We start from the raw sequence: 19,592 nt of genomic DNA, 5'->3' as shown, positions 1-19,592 counted from the left end.
ACCTACGCGTGTGTGTGTGTGTGTGTGTAGAGTCTCTCTGACTCTCATTTGCTTTCCTCCCTCCCCCCGAAGGACATGGTGGCACCCCTCTCTTTCTTTGTTGCGGTCCTTACTAAGCGCATCTGTAGCACAAGGACAAACAACACGGTGCTCTTCGCAAGTCAGTGGAAAGGAAGGAGGGAAGTGGGGAGTAGACACCGTCTCTCTTTTCTTTCTTGCTGTCTGCGGAGCGTAACGCCCGTGTGCACACTCGTGATGCACCAGCGGGGAGGGTCATCTTCACGCATCACCGACGTCCAACGGGGGGAGCGAGGTCGAACGCCTCACACTCACACCTCAAGTTCCCCGTAATCATCGCGCAGTCGCTATTCGCCTCTCACGTTTTTTTCTCTTTCTGCCATCCTTTCTTTATACTTGGCGCTCTTCCTCTGTGTGCGCATGGATAGCCCCCTGGCTCGTAGCCAAGAGAAGGTCTCAACCACAGGTATAGTCACTTCACCGTAGCCGCAACACACTGAGAGAATGAGTTCAAGTGTCAGCGATCCGTCGGAGGCAATCATGTCTTCCCCCGCCGCTAGACAACATCACCCCACTGTCGAGATGGAGCCAGCCCTTCGCCAGCGTAGCATTACCTTCTGCTTCCCCGACCCCAGCTCGCTACCGTCTGCAGAGGCAGCGGTGTCAGCGGAGGTCGCCGATGGAAGCACCTGTCTTGTGCTGCACCTCTCGATCCGCTGCTTCGTCGATTACTTGCTTCTCTTCGTGACAGAAGAGGAAACCTGTGCGCCTGGCGTTCTTCTTCGCTACGACGCGCCGGCTCTCGGGCCCGCTGCCTTCATGTACGAGGAGGAGACACCGTCGCTCGAGTTCACGGTTCTGCTGGGCCTCCGCGACCACCCGCTCACGAACCTCCTCGCGAGCACTATAGCACATCGCATACGTCGCCACGGCGAAAATCGATCGCTGTTGATGGGGCTCAGCGTGGTGCAAACAGCGAAGAAGTTACGCAGCGGCCGCGCCAAGAAAGCCTTCCTTGACTACACGGCGTCGAACATCCTCGAGATTGCAGGGGGAGCTCCACCGACGCCAAAGTGAAGCGGGTGTTGATGGAAAAGTCATGTTCTCCTTTCATATACACACGCCGCTCTACAACGCCTCCAGCGGTCTGGCCATGTGCGCCTCCCCTCTCCCCTCTCCCCTCCCCTCCCCTCCCCTCCTTCCCCCCTTCTCCTCTTTCGAAGGCTACAGAAAGCGCACAGTGCACACGAAACTGGGATGGGGGAAAGGCGAAGGGGGGAGGGGGGGTGGAGACGAATGAGTGACGAGCACGTTTTTATCCTCCACATGCTTAAATATATACACACACACGTACACAAGAGTAGCACCCACTTTAGTACCCCCTATGTGTGTGTGTGTGTATGGGGGTGTGTGTGTGTATGGGGGGGGATGACATTACGCAAGAAGATGCGGGTGTGCGCGCACACACGTCCGAAGGTATACCGACAGTACTGAGAATTCTTATCACGGACTGTTGAAGAGGTGGAGGGGAAAAAAATGCAGCCGCACGTTTTTGAGCTCCCGCCTCACACGCCCCCTCCCCAGGAAAGACACTCGTCCACCTCTCTTGTGGATTGCCTCTTCTTGGCTGTCTTGGGCTCCCATGTTGATTCGGTGCTTGGCATAATCGCCTCTTTCCGATCCCCTCTCTCGCTCTAAATATATGAAGCTATTACCACCACAAGTACAAGACCCTCCATATGTTCACATCAACGCAATAGTTCACACACCCTTTTTTTTTCTCCCGCTCCCTGCATTACTATTCTTCATAGCCCTCCTCCCCCCCCCCCAACAAACAAAGAACCCCAATCTTGATTGTTTTGCCTCATCGGCGTGTCTACGTGGATGCAACTTCAGCGAGTCTGAATCACGTACAGTTACTCGCCCAACGACTTCTGCTGTCCCACTAGAAAGTCGCTAGTACTGCTCACCCTGTGTGTGTGTGTGTCTGTGTGTGTTTGCCATTGGGGACAGAGCTCAAGGTCAGTCCCTGTGACAGAAGGCTCACTTATTTATACCCCCACATCTCCCTCTTTCTCCAACACAGGTGGCCATGGCCGGACTTCGCTCGCTTGTGTTGTCGGCCTTTTGCCTGGTCATGGGCTTCTTCTTCTTCGTAATGAGCTGCACTGCTGTGGCGAAGCGCAATGCGTGGCCGTTGATGAGCCTTGTGCTCTACTGCTTCGCACCTGTCCCTTTCTTTTTATGTGGCCGCAGCGCCGACAGAGACGACTTCGGCGGCGACGACGACGATGAGCCGCTCGATGCCTTCAACGCAATTGGTCTCTTCATTGGCGGCATGCTGCTCGTGTCGGGACCAGGGCTGGCGCTGGTACTCTACCACAACTCCGTGATTTGTGGATCGGCGCTCTCTCTTATACTTATCAGCGGGCTGTGCTTCATCGCAGCAGGCATGTCGCTCGCCACCAGCATGGAGGATGGAAGCAACGAGGCGGATGACGGATACAACTTTTAAAAGAAGGAGCAAAACGAGAGGGGGCTGCATTTGCGTACAGACAACTCTGTCGCCCTCCCCCCCACCCCCACTCCCATCGACATGTAACGCAGAGCGTGTGAGACTTGTAAACCACATGGTTGCACTGTGTGCTCGTCAGCCTGTTGCGGGGAGAGGGGGGGGGGGGGCGGGCATAATGCCAGGATAGAACGCTTTGGTTCATGTGAGCGCTTCCTTTTAGGGGAACCGATGGAGGGGGAGGGAGGGGGGGGGAGAAGAGGACGTGGAGGAAAACGAGTGATGGTGGTGTTTTATTTTTTTTTGAGCGAGGAGGTTCGCACTGATTGATGCACACATGTACACCCAGCTGTCTGTCTATCACACTAGCACTCTCACACTAGACGCCCCCCCCTCCCCCCCCTCCCCCCCCCCCCCACACACACACACACCCATTCGAAGCTTCTCTCTTATCCTTGTATGCGTACTGGTGCCGGTGCTGGGGTTGCATTGCTCCTCTGATGCTTTTGGCGTCTGTCGTGAGTGTCCCTGTCCTATCCTTTATTGGCCCCTCCCCTTTTCCTCAAAATGAACGGGAACAGCGTATCTCGCTGTCCTCTCAGTTGAGGGGGAAACTGTGTGGAGTGAAGGTGGTGAGGAGGAGGCGAGAGGTGGGGGTGGGGGTTAAACAGGCGAGTAACCACCTCCAGGGAGAGTACGTACCTCTTCCCCCCAGACTGCTGCGCAGGCGTGTGGGCGTGTAGGTCTCCATCTTCACCCTTCGTGCATCCCCCCCCCCCAACCCCAACCCTTGGCCCTCAATAACACAGGAGGACACTGAGCGCCTCCGCTTTTCCTTTGGCATTTCCCGTTGTCAACACACTCTCGCTCACTCACCTCACATGCTCGTTTTGATGGCATGGTGCGAGGGGGGGTCTTGTAGGGAGCGGTGCGCATGCAGCTCGCTGTGTAAAGGTTTCTATTCGCGTGTGTGGTCTATTAGCGCGTTCCACTCATCAAGCCCCCCCCCCTCCTTTCTCCCTCGTCTTCTATGGACCTTACACCATGCACATACTCTAAAGAATCCACGCAGTGTATACGAAGTTGAGCCAAATGGACTCTACAATGCCGGCAGCGACTGCCCCCCCCTCCATCCCTCGTCCTCGTGGACATGGGGGCGCCACTGCAGGAATGTTTGCGGCGCCTGCAGGAGCAGTTGATCCGCGTAAAAGCCAGGTTCACCGCTCGACAAGAAGATCTGATGCTTAGCGGGGGGCAACAGCGTCAGACGCGGCGCTTCTCTCCAAGTACCGTGCAGTGACCTCTGACACCTATGGCCGTAGTAGCGACAACCTTGTACAGCGCCGCCGCCGAACCGCGCTGAGGCTGCCTACGGCTACGGAATGAACGTCACATATAGACCTGCGCCTCCCAAGTGCGTTTTCCCGATGAAGTCTACAAGTTGGTGACTGCACACCCAACCACGCCCGCAGGGGCACATACGCTGAGCGAGGCGTTGGGCGATCATGCCACAACACCCCCCGTCTCTGCCCACCCCCTTCCACCGGCCGATGAGTGGGAGGCTCATGCAGCTGAGGAAGGGATCGTATTCGGTTGGGTGACGCAAGACAGCAGTGTGCTGCCGCCTTTCACAGTCGGACCAGCTAGGTCTGCCATTTCACCTCCACGCCCCGAAAAAAAAAACGCGGACACGGCCACAGGCGACGCACCAAAGGTCCAATAAAAGCTCTCTGGACGCTTTGCTATAGCGCATCGCGTGTGACCTTGCAGACGTTGTGGAATGCAATTGTCGCCACAATGAAAACCGTCGAAGGCGCGCATCATCAGTTGAACAGACTGCAGCACTACGTGGAGAGTCTCTGCAACGTGCACGGTGTCCATGACGGTGGGGTGGCGGACATCCGCCTTGGGGCGCGGCTGCGTGTTGCCTCCTCACTTATCAGCCCTCCCATACGGTCACTTCGGAGGCGGAGCAACAGGTCTGGCAGCGGGCGGGGGCAATGCTGGGGTGCAACGCTGCCCCTTCGCTTGAGGTAGAGACACCTGTTGAGACTATCGACGTGGCGGTGCTCGCGCGCGCCAACGTGCAGCGCCATGAAGCCTTGCAAGAGCGTTGGTTGGCAGTACGCCAGGCGTACAAGACTCATGTGAAGCAGCCAAACCAGCGGATGGCACTGGCAGCCCTTCAGCTAAAGGAGATGGGGGGCCCCATACGAATAATCTGACGTGTATGATTCGCCTCATGTCACTGGACAGCGGAAAAAAAAAAGAGGGAGAGAAGTGGGAGAGAGGCACTCGCACCGTCAAACCACCATGTCGTCTTCCCCCTTCCTCCGCCCTCATCCTTCTAATTGACAAGCCCACTGTTGCTGCTGCTAGAGGTCACTACAAGAACATCTCTCTGAACACCGAGGTGTGTGTGTCTGATTGTAATATATCTATACATCTGTGTGCTTTGTCTCAACTTGTTGAGTACAACCTGGGGGGCCAAATGTGGAATGTATACATATACATATATATACATATATATGCATGTCTTCGCCTCTCCCCTCCCCTCCCCTCCCCTCCTCTCCGGTGCGGGACGGGGGCGGGGGCGGGGGGGGGGCGTTCGAGCACGTTTCCTAGTAGAGGGAGACTGAAGCCACTTCTCTCTCGTTGGCATGACTGCTTGGATTCACTCTCATTTGGTTTTTTGATGTTCAACAGGCAGCTGCTCCTCTCCACCCCCCCTTTTTTTTGCTTGTTTTTGTGTCGGTACCCCATTTTGGGTGTTATCTGTGCCACCCACCATCATCCACCACCACCCACCGCCCATCATCCACCATCATCCACCATCACCACCACCACCACCACCTCTCCAGGGCCTTTTTCCATTACTAGAAGGCGCCTGCAAAACCAAAAAGGAGGGGGCGTACGCTACAATACAGAAAACGTGGAACTCTCAGTCCGAAAAGGGGTTCGGACGTGCATCGCGAGTATTGGCCCAGTCACCCCCCCCATCCTCTCTCATTTTTCTTCTGCACATCTTTCGCACAACGCGCCCAGGCATCAGCACACGTGTAGTTCCCCAGAGAGGAAGGTAAAAAGAAAAGGGGGGGAAGAGGAGGGGGAGGAGACGTGTGTGTGTGTGTGTGTGTATTGCCGCTGTGGCGTTTGGGATGGGGGAGGGTTGTTGACTTATTCTTCACCATACCTTCGTTTACCCACAACTCCACCACACACACTCACACTCTCACACACACACACATATATATATATATATATACACGCATGAATACGTGAGTGTGTTTGCTGTTGTTTAGTCTTCACAGATATTCTCTTCTCCTCCTCCGCCAAATTAAAAAAAAAGGGGGGGATCCATTAGCAGCGATGTGGCGTCGGTGCAGCACAGTGGCCGGAATGCGGATGCCATGCGAAGGTCTCCGTAGTGGAGGTGATGCAAGCCTGGGCATCGGATCGATGGGAGTGACCACCGCCACGACAGTCGCCGTGTCATCTTCGCCCTCCTCGCCACTCTTCATCTCAAAGCGGCATGCCGGTTTTGATCTTCTCTCGCCGCTGTCGAAGCTCGGCCAGAGTCGCGATTTAGCGGAGGACCTCAAGGCAGGTCGTCAGCGCAACAACCGAGAGATCGTCGCCTCCTTCGATAAGATGCAAACCATGGATGAGATCCACTACCGCAAGACTGAGCGACCGTGGGAGCTCGTGCCGCGCTACGCAAAAAAGCGTGTGACCGATCTGGTCGGTATACTCAGCTCTGAGGATCGAATGGAGATTGAACAGACGATTGACAAGATGCAATCGCTATGCAGGACGGACATGTACGTGGTGCTCGTCCCGACGGTGGGCTACACCACCCCGAAGGCTTTTGCAAACTCCATCTTCTTCGACTGGGCCATTGGAGAGCCCAGCGGCAACGGCCTGCTGCTCGTCATTGCGCAGCGGGAGGCAACAGTGCAGCTGATCAGCGGTCTGTCCGTTGAGGAGTACTTCGACAATCATTTTCTTGCACCCGCCGTGAATGAGGTGTTCCGGCCTCTTGTACGTGATGGAAAGCCGAGCCAGGCGACTGTGCAGCTCGTCTACGCTATCGCTCGACAAGCGCAGGAGATGCACACACGCTGGGAGAAGGGCGTGCTGGCGTTGCCCACGCGGAACAAGGTCCGCTTCATTGGCAAGACCGTGCGCTACGGGGCAAAGCAAGTACCCTATCTCGTCGTCGGTGTTCTTTTCTTCACAGCCTGCTCGGCGTGGCTCGTGAGCCAGCTGCTTGACACGGTGTGTCCCAAGTGTCATCACCTCATGAATCGAGTCCGCGACGACGCTACGCTGCAGAAGCTCATGACTCGGGGTCAATACCTGGAGCTCATCAACGGATGCGCCTACTATCGTGTGTGGAAGTGCCCCCATTGCGCTGATGGTCACAGTGTCGTGCTTTGCTCCCGCGACATGCACCAGAACACCAAGTGTCTCCAGTGCATGGACTGCCAGTATTACACCTGCGGCCTGGAAAAAGAGATTGTCAAGCTGCCGTCGAAGCTGGAGGATGGGCTGAAGAAACTGACATACAGCTGTGAGAACTGCCACATCGGACGCGAGGTACTGCTGCCGCTGTACAGACCAGTCGAAACAGAAGCCGATAAGCAATGGTACGACTTCCTTCTCGAGGGAAGCCAAGCGCATAGGAAGAACGGGAACCTCAAGCTATAGCTTTTGTGTGCAGAGGTGATCACCTGTTCATACCCCGCCTCCCCCTTCCTCCCCGCTTCCCTACACGGTCGTCTCCCTCCCTCTCTCTCTCCCTTCTATAATTGTTGTTGATTTACATCCGCCGTGTACGCGTGCGCACCTCTCTGGAGCAGACTGTGTGCACGCATGTGTGGTGCAGTACTCCTTGCGTTTGTTTGCGTGCCACGCTCTCTCAAGCAATGTAACCCACTCATCTAACCCCTACTACCCATCCCGAGCTCCCCATCCCTCTCCCTGCCACAACAGTCAGCTGCCTGCTCTGTATGCGGGGGATCAGGGCGTCGATGATCACACGCGAAGGCTGTTTGGGCCTTTGAGAGTAAAGAACACCGACATTCCATTCATGAGAGGCCTCTGCTCTCTCGTTTTTTTTTGTGTGTGTGTGTGGCGACTCACCGGGGCGTGCACGCACACTCCCTCTTTCTCCCCCCCCCCTCCTCTCACACACACACACACGCGCCTTCATGGACCGCACACCAGGCACACGCAGAGGTGAATGTAAATGCCCAATGTTTACTACCTCTCTCCCCCACCCCTACCTTACCCTCTCTCACACCGCCATAATCTGTGTGTACATGACCTGAACCCCACCCACGTGCGCATGGGTGGGCGAGGGAGCAAGGAACTGAGTATGTACAAACACCGCACTGGTCTCTCACCATCTGTGCCACAAGACACCCTCCTCCAACCGGAAATACATCGTCGCTTCTCCACACACGCACAGCGCCCCACCACTGCCTTTAATGTTTTCGACCGACCGACCTCCCACGTCAGCCGACATGTCCCGGCTGCAGGCCTTCAGAGCCGAGGGTGTGGCTGGGGCAGAACTTCCCACAGATTCATACCTGCAATCACTCATGAAGCGCCGAGGCAGCAGCGTCGTGGAGCTTCTTGCTCTGTACAGCAGCCCAGAGGATGCTCGAAAGGCGTACCCCGACCCGCCGCCCTCACTGCTGCAGGTCGATGACGATGCGTCTTCAGTTGGCGAGAAGGCGTCGGCGGCAGCAGCAACCACGGGCACCGGTGGTCCGTCCGGTGGTGCCATAGCACAGGCTTTGAAGAGGGCTCGACGTGAGAATGCGTCGGCGGCGCTCGGTGCATCCTCCAGTGCTCGCACCGCAGCGGCATCGGCTGCTCGTCTCGCGTCCGCTGCGAACGGGTCACCGACAGCCGTCTTTGTGGAGGGTGTGGAGCGGGTCAACTACCTCGGCAAGTCCTTCTTGGAGCCGCCGTCGAACGTGCTGGAGCACGAGCAGTCAACGAAGCAAAAGACTTGCAAGCCGCCTCGAACCATGCGTGGTTTGTTCAAGGTTTCAGAAGACTCTCAAGCAGCGGTTGGGACTGCCGTCTCCGCACCGACGTCTTCCTCATCGGTGGTTGGCGAGGGTGTCAGCCACACGGGTGAGCGACCTTCTGGTAAGGCGTCTGGCGTGCAACAGCTCCGCTGGGCCCCGCCTGCCTACGGCCATCTCCTCTTCTCAGGCGACATTGGTGGGGAGTGCCGGCTGTGGAACTCGTCGACGCGCCAGCTGCTCGCCACCTTTGCGGCGCACACACAGCCGATTAAGAGTCTCGAGGTGACCTCGAATGCAGCGATCATGTCAACCGGCTCCGTGGATGGTACCGTGGCCATGTGGGACGTTGAGAGCGGCATTTGCGCGCACGTGTTGACCAATCCGGACCGCCTCCCCGTCGTACAGCACCTGCACCACCCCTCCAACGAGGAGCATCTTCTATTGGCCGCTGTGGACAAGAAAGTTGTACTCTACGATGTGCGCGTGGGCTGCGCCAAATATCAACGCGAATACACGGGTCATATGGGCGCCATCTTCAACTTGACGCTCCTCAGTGACGGTAGCAAGATGCTCACTACCTCAGAGGACAAGACGCTGCGCACTTGGGACTATCGAAGTCCCGTGCAAATCAAGCAGTTCGCGGATGCGGCGATGCATGCCATCACACACGTGCTGCACCATCCGACACAGCCAGAGTTTCTTGCTGCACAGTCGCTCAACAATAAAGTGATCGTTTTCCGAGACGACGGCGGTGGCCGCCTGCGACTCCTGCACGACCGCGAGTTCACGGGGCACACCATTTCTGGCACGCGCTGTCAGCTGAGCTTTAGCCACGACGGCCAGTACCTGTCTAGCGGTGACATCAGCGGGAAACTTTATGTGTGGGACTGGACAACAAAGAAACTGGAGAAGTCCTTCAAAGCTCACGCCCAGATGCTGGTCTCACACTTGTGGCACCCGATTGAACCAACTAAGGTGGTTACGGCTGCTTGGGATGGCCACATCAAAAGCTGGGTGTAGCAAAAAAAAAGAAAACGATAAGGGATGTGCTCATCTCTCTCTCTCTCTCTGTGTGTGTGTGTGTGTGTGTGTGTGTGAGCACTGAGTTGCTGCAGTTACAAGTTGTTTTCTTGAGGGGTTTCGGCCTCTTGGTTTGGTGGTATTCATATTGGTGAGGGAGGGCAGGGGTGGGAGAGGAGAGGAGACACCTTCCCTGATGGAATGAGGCTCACTGACCATCTCCTTCCGCTACGCAGTGTGTGTCGTCATAGAGGACACCGTTTTCATTGTACGCGATGAAAGAGGCACGTACTTTCGATGCATTAATTCGATGCCAGAATCACGAGTTAAAGGCTCGAAAAACAACCCACCCCCCCCCAAAAAAAAAAAACAAACAGAGCCAGCAGGGCTCGAGTAGAACTTTCTGCCATGGCTAATGGAGCATATATATATATTTCACAATATGCGTCTGTCTTGGGTCTCTGGGCTCTCTCTGTCCTGTCCCCCTTCCCCCCCTCCCCCTACACACACACACACAGACACACGGATACGCAGCCGTTCTCTAGTCTTGCTAGCGCCCATCTTCTTTGGGGAGTTGGGGAGGGGAGGGGGGGCACTCTGTCAGGCCAACGCCGTGCATGCACGGCGCACACCACACCTTTCGCTCCTTGTACAGCCCCGGAGACACATTCTCATTTTGCCTCTTGTCATCCCCCCATCCCTTTCATTTCCCCAACGGCTTTTTATTTCTTCTCCTCTTCGTTCCCAGCGCGTAGTTGTACGCGCGTGCCTTTTTGTGTGACTTGACTACACGACGTTGACTCGCCCCCCTCATCTTCCCATCCCCGCCTCTTTGCCTTTTTTTTTCTTCCCCCCCCCCCCCCAGAGTCCTCCACCATACCTACGGCACGTGTGGGTTTGATCCTTTGTGTCGTCATCACTGTGCGCTACGTGTCATTGAGTAGAGCCAGAGCTCTTTGCTTGTGTACCATTGAGGTCGTCTCTTGGTGAGCTTACAGCATCCCCCTGGTGGACTCTCCCCCACGACCCCCGCAGGACTGGGACTTCACGCCAGGCTCCTTGCGCTGGTCTCGTGCCTCTCTTCTCCCTCCCCTTTCTATCGTTGCGGGCGCGCGCAACGGTCTGCCTGTGGTGCGCATTCGCGGAACAGGGGGAAAGGGAAACGAAGAAAAGAGTAGTACGGGCCCGCCCTTCCTTTTCCCTTTACGTGCCTTCGCTGTTTTTGTGTTTTTTTTTCTCCCTAGGGCGCCGCGTTCTACGTTTGACTGGACAGGGTGAAGCCCCCCCACCCCCCACCCCCTCCATCGACGCACCCATTTATTCATGTCGAACATCAAGAAAGTGCAGACAGAGGCGGACCGCCTCCTCAAGAAGGTCAATGAAGGCCTTGACGCGTACGACGAGCTGCATGAGAAGCTCGCAAATGCCCCCAACGCCAGTGCCAAGGAACGGCTTGAGGGCGACCTGAAGCGTGAACTGAAGAAACTGCAGCGCCACCGTGAGGCCATGAAGAGCTTTATGCAGAACGACGACTACAAGGAGAAAACGAAGATGCAGGTCTCGCGCAAGAAGATCGAAGAGCGCATGGAAACGTTTCGTGCCATTGAGCGGGAAATGAAAACAAAGGCCTTCAGTAACGAGGGATTAGCCTCCGCCGCACTGGAGAAGTCCGACTCGGCCACGGAACAGTGGCTGAAGGACGCGATCGAGGAGGGCCGCAAAAAGGTTGAGCTGCTCGAGTACGAGGTGCAGAAGGCCAACAACAACAACCGCGCGCGCCGTGGAAAGCAGCAGCAACAGAAGTCGGAGTACCAGATACGTCTCGAGAACCTGCAGACTCATTTCTTCAAGTGGGAATCGCTCCTGCGCATGGTCATCAACGAGGAGCTGGACACTGACGAGGTGGACGACCTGCAGGAGTCCATCCAGAAAGTGCTCGAAGACGACGTCGATTTGGAGGTGATGGAGGATATGTCCATCTACGACAGCTTCGACATACCGGAGCCAAAGGCGAAGCCCGTAATTTCCTTTGACCCTAGCGACTTCGAGGAGAAGAAAGTGCAATCACCAAAGACGAAGGCGAAGACACCGACTTCGACGGTGCAGACAAAGCCCAGCCCGTCCTTGACCTCCCTGAAGGATATGCCGGCGTCGCCAATCCCGGGCAAAGCTGCGTCGCCTGGCCAGGTCTCCCCGTCGACCCTTCCACAGGCGTCCGTGCAAGCGTCGGTGCAGCAACAGCTGCCCCCTTCTGTCTGCGCTCCGGTGTATAACGACAACGGTGAGGAGGAGCCGGTGCCGGAGTGGATGGACGACGACATGGACATGGCCAATGACGCCACCTTCGGCGATGATGCGATGAGCGGTGGGCGTACGATCGGCTCGTTGGCGGAGATGGCCTCGGCGACGAACAAAGTGACGCAAGAGTGGGAGAAGCCGCCGAAACCCATCAAGTCACCAGAGCCCAAGCCTGTGAAGATAGCTGACCCCAGCCGTGCAGTCGCGGAGGAGAAGCCCAAGCTGATGCCAAACGCCTGGGAGCGGCGCGCCGCCGAGCAGCAAAGCCGGCAAAAGGCCCAGCAGCAGCAAGTATTCGAGGCTGTCTCACCGGCGACGTCATCCGGACCCGTCCCTGCGGCTGCCGGAGCGAGGGAGCCAGAAACGATGGCAGCGACCTCCCCATCGACTCCAGCGGGCAACACGCACACAGACCCGATCCAGTCCTTCCCGCCTATGCCTGGTGCCGCTCCTGGCTCCAAGTTCACCCCTAAAAAGATTCATGAGCTCTTGGACATGTCACTGGGTCACCTGCCACACACCCTCGATGTGCAGCGGCAACGGCCCTACGAGCCGCCAAACGCGATCGACGCGATCCCGTACTTTCCCCAGGAAGTGCTGCCAGTGCTATCGAATAAGGACATCTACCATCAGATGGACCTCGACACGCTATTCTTCATCTTCTACTATCACCAAAAGTCGTACCAGCAGTACTTCGCCGCCAAGGAGCTCAAGGCCCGCTCCTATCGCTATCACACAATGCAGCACCGGTGGTACCAACGGCTGGAGCGGCCGCAAACGACAACTGAAACGGGGGAGCGCGGTGCGTACACCTTTTTCGACTTCGAGGACAAGTGGGATCACGACCGCGTCGGCGACTTCGTCTTTGAGTACGAGTACCTCGAGAATGAACTCCACTGATATGACTGTATTTATTCGCACACGTGTTTTTACTTTCCATCTGGGACATGCACAAGCGCAGGTGTTCGCAGGTGTGGCCAACGACGGAGCGGGGCTGGGGCTAAGCGAGGGGGGGGAGAGAGATCTGTGTCGGGAAGCGCGACATCGAACACATGGAAACTCCCCTGTGCCTCATCCCCTCCTGGTCCTCTCCTCATTTCTTCTGTCGACTGATTCGGTGGCCTTTTTTGTTACTGAACTGTGTTTGTTTAGTTTTTTTTTGACTTTGTCGTACATGTTGTTGTCTGTTAGCCGTTGTCTCCGTGCGTGGCGCACACACCATCGTCTGGCTGGAGAAAAAAGGGGGTTGTTGTTTGCCTTGATGGTGAGGTCGAGGAGGGGGGGGAGGGTGAGGGGGAGGGAGGTGGTGGTGGGAGCTTAAGCGATGATAGTAACTGAAATACGCTCAATACTCCCTCCCTCCCTCCCTCCCTCCCCCCCTCCCCCTCCCCCCCCCACTCCCCACTTCATCGCCTCCTCACTCCCCCCTGTTCTTGCATGTCCTTCAGCTCTTCGCGCTTTCATATGCTCCTTCTCCTCCCGCCACATCCACATCCCATCGTTGGCGAATAGGATGTACATGTCCGAGTGTATATGTGTATGTGTGCACACAGGTGTACGTGAGCGTATGTTGTCTCCTCACTTTGTCATGCGTGTTCTCCGTTAATGAATCTACATTGGATAGAAGAAAAAGGAACAAGGAGGGAGGTAACCCCCTCCTTCCCTCCCTCCCCGGGTGGGGCAACAACAACTACAGCCGCTGACGCAGCCGACGAAGACGGCATCACTCCTGTTGTGCTTGCGGTTGCACTTCTAAAGGATGCGCCTTCTTTTTTTCCTCTCCATCTTCACGTCCGCGAGGTGCCGGTGCTGTGATGAGTCGGCCATGTTTCACCACCGCGTCTGCGCCGGTGATGGTCGGAGTTGACCAGGAGTGCGTCTTGTCACGAGTGTGGGTGTGTGTGTGTGTGGGTGTGCACGCGCCTGTAAACGACAGACAAGCCGCTATCCGTCTGGCACCATCATCTCTCCGTTGCTGCGAAGCTCTACCGCACTCTCGAACACACAGGAGAGCTTCTATGCAGTCCCCCTTACTCCACTTGTGCATCCACTTGTGAACCGCTCTACTTCCATTGCACACAGACCCCCTCACACTCCGTACACCAAACACACACACACACACACACACACACACACGACGACATCGTCGTCGTCGTCGTGCCTCGTCTCTTCTGCTCTCTTTCCTTCGGGCTTTCGTTTATTTTCCCACCACACACACACGCGCGCGTTTTCCTTTTTTTTTGTAAGACGAAAACACACAAAAAAAGGTGCACCACTGTGTGCCTCGGCAGGAAGCACATTGTCTATGCATATATATATACATACATACCACCACAGCAACAGCAACTGTATTATCTTGCTCTCTCTCTCTCTCTCCTACGTCAACACCAGTCATCGAACCCTTTACACACACACACACACACTCACTCACCTTCCGTCGAATCATTCGAGGCGGCTTATCGTGGCAGTGATTCACCCCCCCCCCCCCCCCCCGCGGCAGCGTTTCGCAACTAACTGCTTTTCTTCGCTGCCCCATCCATTTTTTTTTTTGCAGTAGCTGTCGATGACCTCCCTGTTGATTGAAACATATTCCCTGCCTTTCTTTAAAAAAATTGTCCTTCCATCTCGCCCTGTTCCGTCCCCCACCACCACCGAACCCAGTCTCCCAATTTGATAGTTGATCCCGCCTCTCCTTCAATTGTGTTTTTCTTGACGCGCACGCGCGACGCATCGTCGCACTCCCCTACCCACGCACCTCCTCTTCACCTACCGCTTGCCTTGTTTAGCTACTGTGTGTGCGTATGGCTGAGGAGCCAATATAACAACGGAGTCAGAATCGTATATTTAGAGAGAGAAGCATCACCCGCTTCTTTTACAGGCCTGTCATTCCCTTCCTCCTCCGCCTCATCTTGCCCTTGGCAGGACATACGGTGGGGCAACACACAAAAATCAACACACGCTCGCGTGTGGGCGGATAGGTACACGTATGCGGATTTATAAACACACGCATACTGGATTGTAGAAAAGCACATTCGACTCCACGTGCGCACGCGCGTGGATTGTTGACTGCGTCTCCCCGTACATTTTTCAGGTCCTTTTTTTTTGTGTGTGTGAGCTCTCTCTCTTTCTGCGCCTTCCTCCCCTCCCCGCGCGCTCTCGCTGTGTAAACGTCGGGCACTACTTTTTCCGTTGTTGTTTTTTTCTCCTTTAGAGGGGGGGGGGAGCACGCGTATAGAGCAAAGAAGCCTCTGCGCTTCCGTGTGTGTGTGTGTGTGTGTGTGTGTGTACCGGTGCGCCCTTGGTGGAGGCAGTTCAAACGTTTTGGGTGCGCGCAGTCCCGCTCGCGCGCGTTGTAGATTTACTGCCGTTTACGCGCAACGTCTTCTCAACGGTCGCCGAGGACACCGTGCCGGCGCCCATGCATGTGTCAATGCGTGGGAGAAACATGAGTGGCGGCGCGCGCAGAAACACCTCATCGCCCCCGCAGTCGACGTCGTCATTCTCTCTGGTGCCACCACCACCACCAACCGCCGGAAGCGGACGCGACGTGAACATGCTTGCAAACCGAAGCCACGCCCCTGTCGGAGACGCTGCACGTCACATTTACTGCGCTGCCGGTATAGATCGCGCCGATGTTGCCCAGCTCGGCGGTGCAGCCATGCCGCCTTTCTCGTGGACGCCCAAGTCCTACGCCGCGAACCACACCAGTCACTTTGATTCAGCTGAGCGAGGTACCAACGCAACGGTGTCAACAGAAACTATCATGCCGCAGAGCATTGTGGATCTGGGCACCACACCAGACACGCATCGACGCTCGCGCGACATGACGTTCCCGTCACAACACCTGCCCGACTCATCGCTCGTGTTCGCCATGAGTGAAGACAGTGAACTGAAGGTGCTGGCGAGCGGTGCCAGTCCTCAAGTCGCACTGCATGCAACAACGTGTGGCTCCTCGTCGAATGTCACTCAGTCCCCTCTTGAGCGCCGTACCCACAACAGCGCAAACCACAGCCGCATCACACGAAGCCATGTGCCCGTGGTTGGTGACACTGGCAACGTCGACGGCTGCGTCTACGCGAGGAACCGGCGCAGCGGCCGGCACGACCAAGACGAAGGCACTAGCACGACCTTTGGCGAATACAACGCGGCAGCAGAGATGGGGCACCTCATGCCCCACACCTCCTGTATGCGTCGTGATCACGATGCCAGCGTCGTCTTGCCGGGTGGGCTGCACGGGGAAGCCACCTGGAAGCCGTCGGTGCAGCATGTATCGAACCAGCAACCGGGTGGCAACCCGGGGCGTGAGGCGGCGGCAATGGCAAGTGCACCGAGCAGCACCGGTGTCGTCGCTGCCCCAGCGTACCGTACAAGTCCGCATGACCTGCGAACACCACCCGCGCTGCAAGTCTTTGCCGGCGCTGTTCCCAGGTATCACAAGGTGCGAGAGTCGACAGCAGCTGCCACCGCCGCCCCCGCCCCCGCAGCAGCGGCAGCGGCGGCAGCACCGACCGCGTCTTCTCATACTGGTGCCAACGCACGGTGGCCACAAAGGCGCATGCCCTCTGTTTCCGGGTACGCGGGAAGTGGGGGCGTAGTTGCGGGGGCGACGGCGTCTGCTCACTCCACAAACCAGTGCGCCGCCTCCACAGGTGCGCTGCTCGCCGCCCCTAGCAACATGTCCTTGGCGCAGAGGCAGCAACTGACCCAAGCACAGCCGTCACAGCCGCCGCCCTCCGGTGGCGCCAGCAACGCGGCAGACGCACGCTCTCAGCAGAGCGGGACGCCGCCACCACCACCGACCTCGCAGCCGCTGGACAAGAATTTCACAGAGGCGCAGCGTTTGGCCGTCCTGGAGGAGGTACAACAGGAGTTATACCTGAACTACACAGCGGTGCCTGTGCCAGAGAACATGATGAACTCAGGTGACACCGAGGAGCGCCGTCGTCGACTGGATCAGCGCCGCAAGCAGATTATTTACGGCAAAGAGACAGAGGGCTACCTCAAGTACACCACTCTAATACCCCAGCCGTGTGACCGAGAGTACCACAACCCCTTGCATGCCATCACGCCGCGCCCCGAGCATGACTGCAGCAAGCGCCAGTTCGATCGTGTTCTGAACGCGTGGCGGCGGCAGCTGCATCAGTGGGACGAATGCGACCTGGACAACATCGATGAACGGTTCCTCCCGCTCGGCAAGGCCTCGCTGCTAGACTTGGGGCTATGCCACCCCCCGTCGAACAGCACACCCACAACCGCCACGGAAACAGCGGATACATCTGCGGCGAAGCGTAGGAAGCCGCCTCAAGCGCCGACTGCTGGCGTGATGCACTCCATTGCCAACGTCGCAGCCTTGGCGAATAGCAGCCGTGGCGATGATGGCGCCATGCAATCTCATTCCCGCAGCCCCGTCTTCACTGAAAACAGTCCGACCTCAGGGCTGTATTCGACCACTAGCCTAAGCATGCACATTAGCTCGGGCCGCGCCGCCTCCATGGCAGCCGCGTGCACCCCGTCCCGCCCCCAGTTGTCCGAGGGACCTGAGGGTCCGAAAGTGGATGAGTCTTTTTTTCACCCCATGAGCTCTGGCAACAGCCGCATTGCCTCGCCTTTCCACCTCACCTACTCGGGAACCGGCCAGGTTGGCCACGGCGGTATGAACGGACGAGGTAGCGCTAACCCCTACTACCAGCAGCTGATGATCCGCAACAGCGCGGCGTACGCCCACAACAACACAAGTGGCGGCACCCCAGGAGGCACCTATGCAAATTACACCGGACTCACACCGGCGCACCGACCTGTCAGCCGCGGCGGCATGCCGCCTCACTTTAGCGCCCTATTTGCCAACGATTATGAGTTGATGGCGCCGTCAATCCCCGCATCTCCGGCAGGTGTGCCGCACAACCCTCGTAACGGCTGCAGTCCGTACCCACTTAGCGAGTCGTGGATGCCGCACCGGCGCAGCCCAACATACGGCCTGGGAACCGCTTACGGCGTTGGTCACCACCCCTCGACCGTCACACTGAGCGGAGTGGCAGGTGCGAACGGTAGTCGCACAGTCATGGTAGGTCGTGTGCGGGGAGAATCGCCGACCCAGAGAGCAGAGCTGGAGCTGATCCCCAGCACATCGCAGTCCAACGGCAGTGGCTTTGCGCAATCGCCGTACGGCTACCGCGTCCACTCGCCCATCCAACCTCAGGGTGCATCACCTCAAACCACTACCGCCTATGTTACGCCCATCACTCGCCAGCAAAGCCGACTGAGTCCAAGTGGCTACGCGAATGTCACCCCTGTTTCTACCGGCCTTCCTCCTCACCAACAGCATCAGTCGCACACCCCAAGTGGCACTCGCGTTGAGCCCCCACAGCCACAACAGCAACGAGCGGCTGTCACTACTGGTACTGCCGCCTCCCGCTCCGCGCGAGGGGAGTAGCGCGGGCGAGGTACCAACAAACTAGACGCCGCCCAACGCCACAAGCACCAAGTCCAGACCAGCCCCCTACTCACCGCACCCGCTCCTGGTGGCTACTCCACCATCATACATTTATTCTGCACCGTCAAGACATCGCGTAGGACAAAGCTAGCACGCACGCTGACACGCAGACAGTCATGCGCATCCTGCATCAAAGCGAGACGCTGCATAGTCGCTGACAATAGAGCTTCCAAACCTGAATGTAGATAGTCTTTTGAGACTCGCCTCGTTTTACTTGCCGAGCACTGGCACGCACACGTATGTGCTCATACGGCCACAATGCGTGTGTGTGTGTGTGTGTGTGTGTGCGCTGGCGTCTGGTACACGTGCGCATCCTTTGATTCACCCTCCTCCCCCCCCCTCCCTCCCTATTTCGCTTGAGACACCTCACGCCCCCTACCGACCCACCCACACCCGCTCCATCGCTATGTATCTGTGTGTGCAGTTCCTGGTCATTAGGCACGTACAGATGTTTCGTGGGCGTTGATACTCTAAAAGCTTCCAGTGACAATGCCCTTCTATATATATATATGTGTGTGTGTGTGTGTATGTGTGTATGTGTGTGTGTGTGTGTGTATGTGCGAACGCATATATTTGTTGATCCAATCGATGCTTGATTTGGGAGATATGACAGGAGTAACTCTGAGGAATAAAGGAGATGCGTGCGCAGGTGGGAAGGACGTTGCTAACGGGGAATGGGCCATGAATGATGCCTCCATCACCTCCCAACCGACCCTCCCCTCCCTGCCCTCCACACCCACCTACCCATCCATCCACCTGACAAGACATCCCCGTCTGTCTGTCATCTATATCAAATGACATCTCCTATCTCATTTTCTTTTCCTGGTGGACCTCATAAGCAAGAGAGAAACACCACCACAACAGCACACATACACCAGATTTGTTTGAGTGTCGCATGGCTCCATACAAAATGTGACCCCCCCCCTTGTGCACCTCGTCTGTTACTTTCGCAACTGACGACTCTGTCACCCACCCTTGTACGGCGGGACCCCAAGGCCAAGTAAAAAAAAAGAGGGGGGGTCGTCAAATGTGCATGTGTATGTGCGCGATCAACTCTACTAAGACAACAGGCATAATATGATTCTCTTGCACTTCTTGACACCCCACGTTCGAACTCGAAAAAAAAAAAACGAGCCTATGCGTATGTCAAGTTGCATAGACCGCAAGAGTCCTCTGCACCCTGCCCCCCCCCCCCCCCCCTCTCCACGGA

The 19,592-nt window shown here is 56.9% G+C and overlaps 6 protein-coding genes across 6 annotated transcripts; all 6 read left to right on the top strand.

Annotated features, from left to right (window-relative positions):
- Positions 1-522: 522 nt before the first annotated feature.
- Positions 523-1,095, top strand: JKF63_04696 (uncharacterized protein; the record flags this gene model as incomplete). Its single annotated transcript, XM_067900674.1, has 1 exon — positions 523-1,095. One exon carries the CDS (start codon positions 523-525, stop codon positions 1,093-1,095), a length of 573 nt encoding a protein of 190 aa, XP_067756695.1.
- A 1,015-nt stretch (positions 1,096-2,110) lies between these two features.
- Positions 2,111-2,533, top strand: JKF63_04695 (uncharacterized protein; the record flags this gene model as incomplete). Its single annotated transcript, XM_067900673.1, has 1 exon — positions 2,111-2,533. The coding sequence occupies one exon, from the start codon at positions 2,111-2,113 to the stop codon at positions 2,531-2,533; it is 423 nt and encodes a 140-aa protein (XP_067756694.1).
- Positions 2,534-5,899: 3,366 nt separating this feature from the next.
- JKF63_04694 (uncharacterized protein) lies at positions 5,900-7,240 on the top strand (the record flags this gene model as incomplete). The annotated part of the gene is made up of 1 exon (XM_067900672.1): positions 5,900-7,240. One exon carries the CDS (start codon positions 5,900-5,902, stop codon positions 7,238-7,240), a length of 1,341 nt encoding a protein of 446 aa, XP_067756693.1.
- A 782-nt stretch (positions 7,241-8,022) lies between these two features.
- On the top strand, positions 8,023-9,594 carry JKF63_04693 (uncharacterized protein; the record flags this gene model as incomplete). Its single annotated transcript, XM_067900671.1, has 1 exon — positions 8,023-9,594. The coding sequence occupies one exon, from the start codon at positions 8,023-8,025 to the stop codon at positions 9,592-9,594; it is 1,572 nt and encodes a 523-aa protein (XP_067756692.1).
- A 1,323-nt stretch (positions 9,595-10,917) lies between these two features.
- Positions 10,918-12,792, top strand: JKF63_04692 (uncharacterized protein; the record flags this gene model as incomplete). Its single annotated transcript, XM_067900670.1, has 1 exon — positions 10,918-12,792. One exon carries the CDS (start codon positions 10,918-10,920, stop codon positions 12,790-12,792), a length of 1,875 nt encoding a protein of 624 aa, XP_067756691.1.
- Positions 12,793-15,445: 2,653 nt separating this feature from the next.
- On the top strand, positions 15,446-18,322 carry JKF63_04691 (uncharacterized protein; the record flags this gene model as incomplete). The annotated part of the gene is made up of 1 exon (XM_067900669.1): positions 15,446-18,322. The coding sequence occupies one exon, from the start codon at positions 15,446-15,448 to the stop codon at positions 18,320-18,322; it is 2,877 nt and encodes a 958-aa protein (XP_067756690.1).
- Between the last annotated feature and the right edge of the window lie 1,270 nt (positions 18,323-19,592).

The sequence above is a fragment of the Porcisia hertigi genome, chromosome 25 (assembly GCF_017918235.1).
Source record: "Porcisia hertigi strain C119 chromosome 25, whole genome shotgun sequence".
Classification (NCBI taxonomy): Eukaryota; Euglenozoa; class Kinetoplastea; order Trypanosomatida; family Trypanosomatidae; genus Porcisia; species Porcisia hertigi.
The sequence above is the reverse complement of the archived record's forward strand: the minus strand, read 5'-3'. Positions and strand labels throughout refer to the sequence as shown.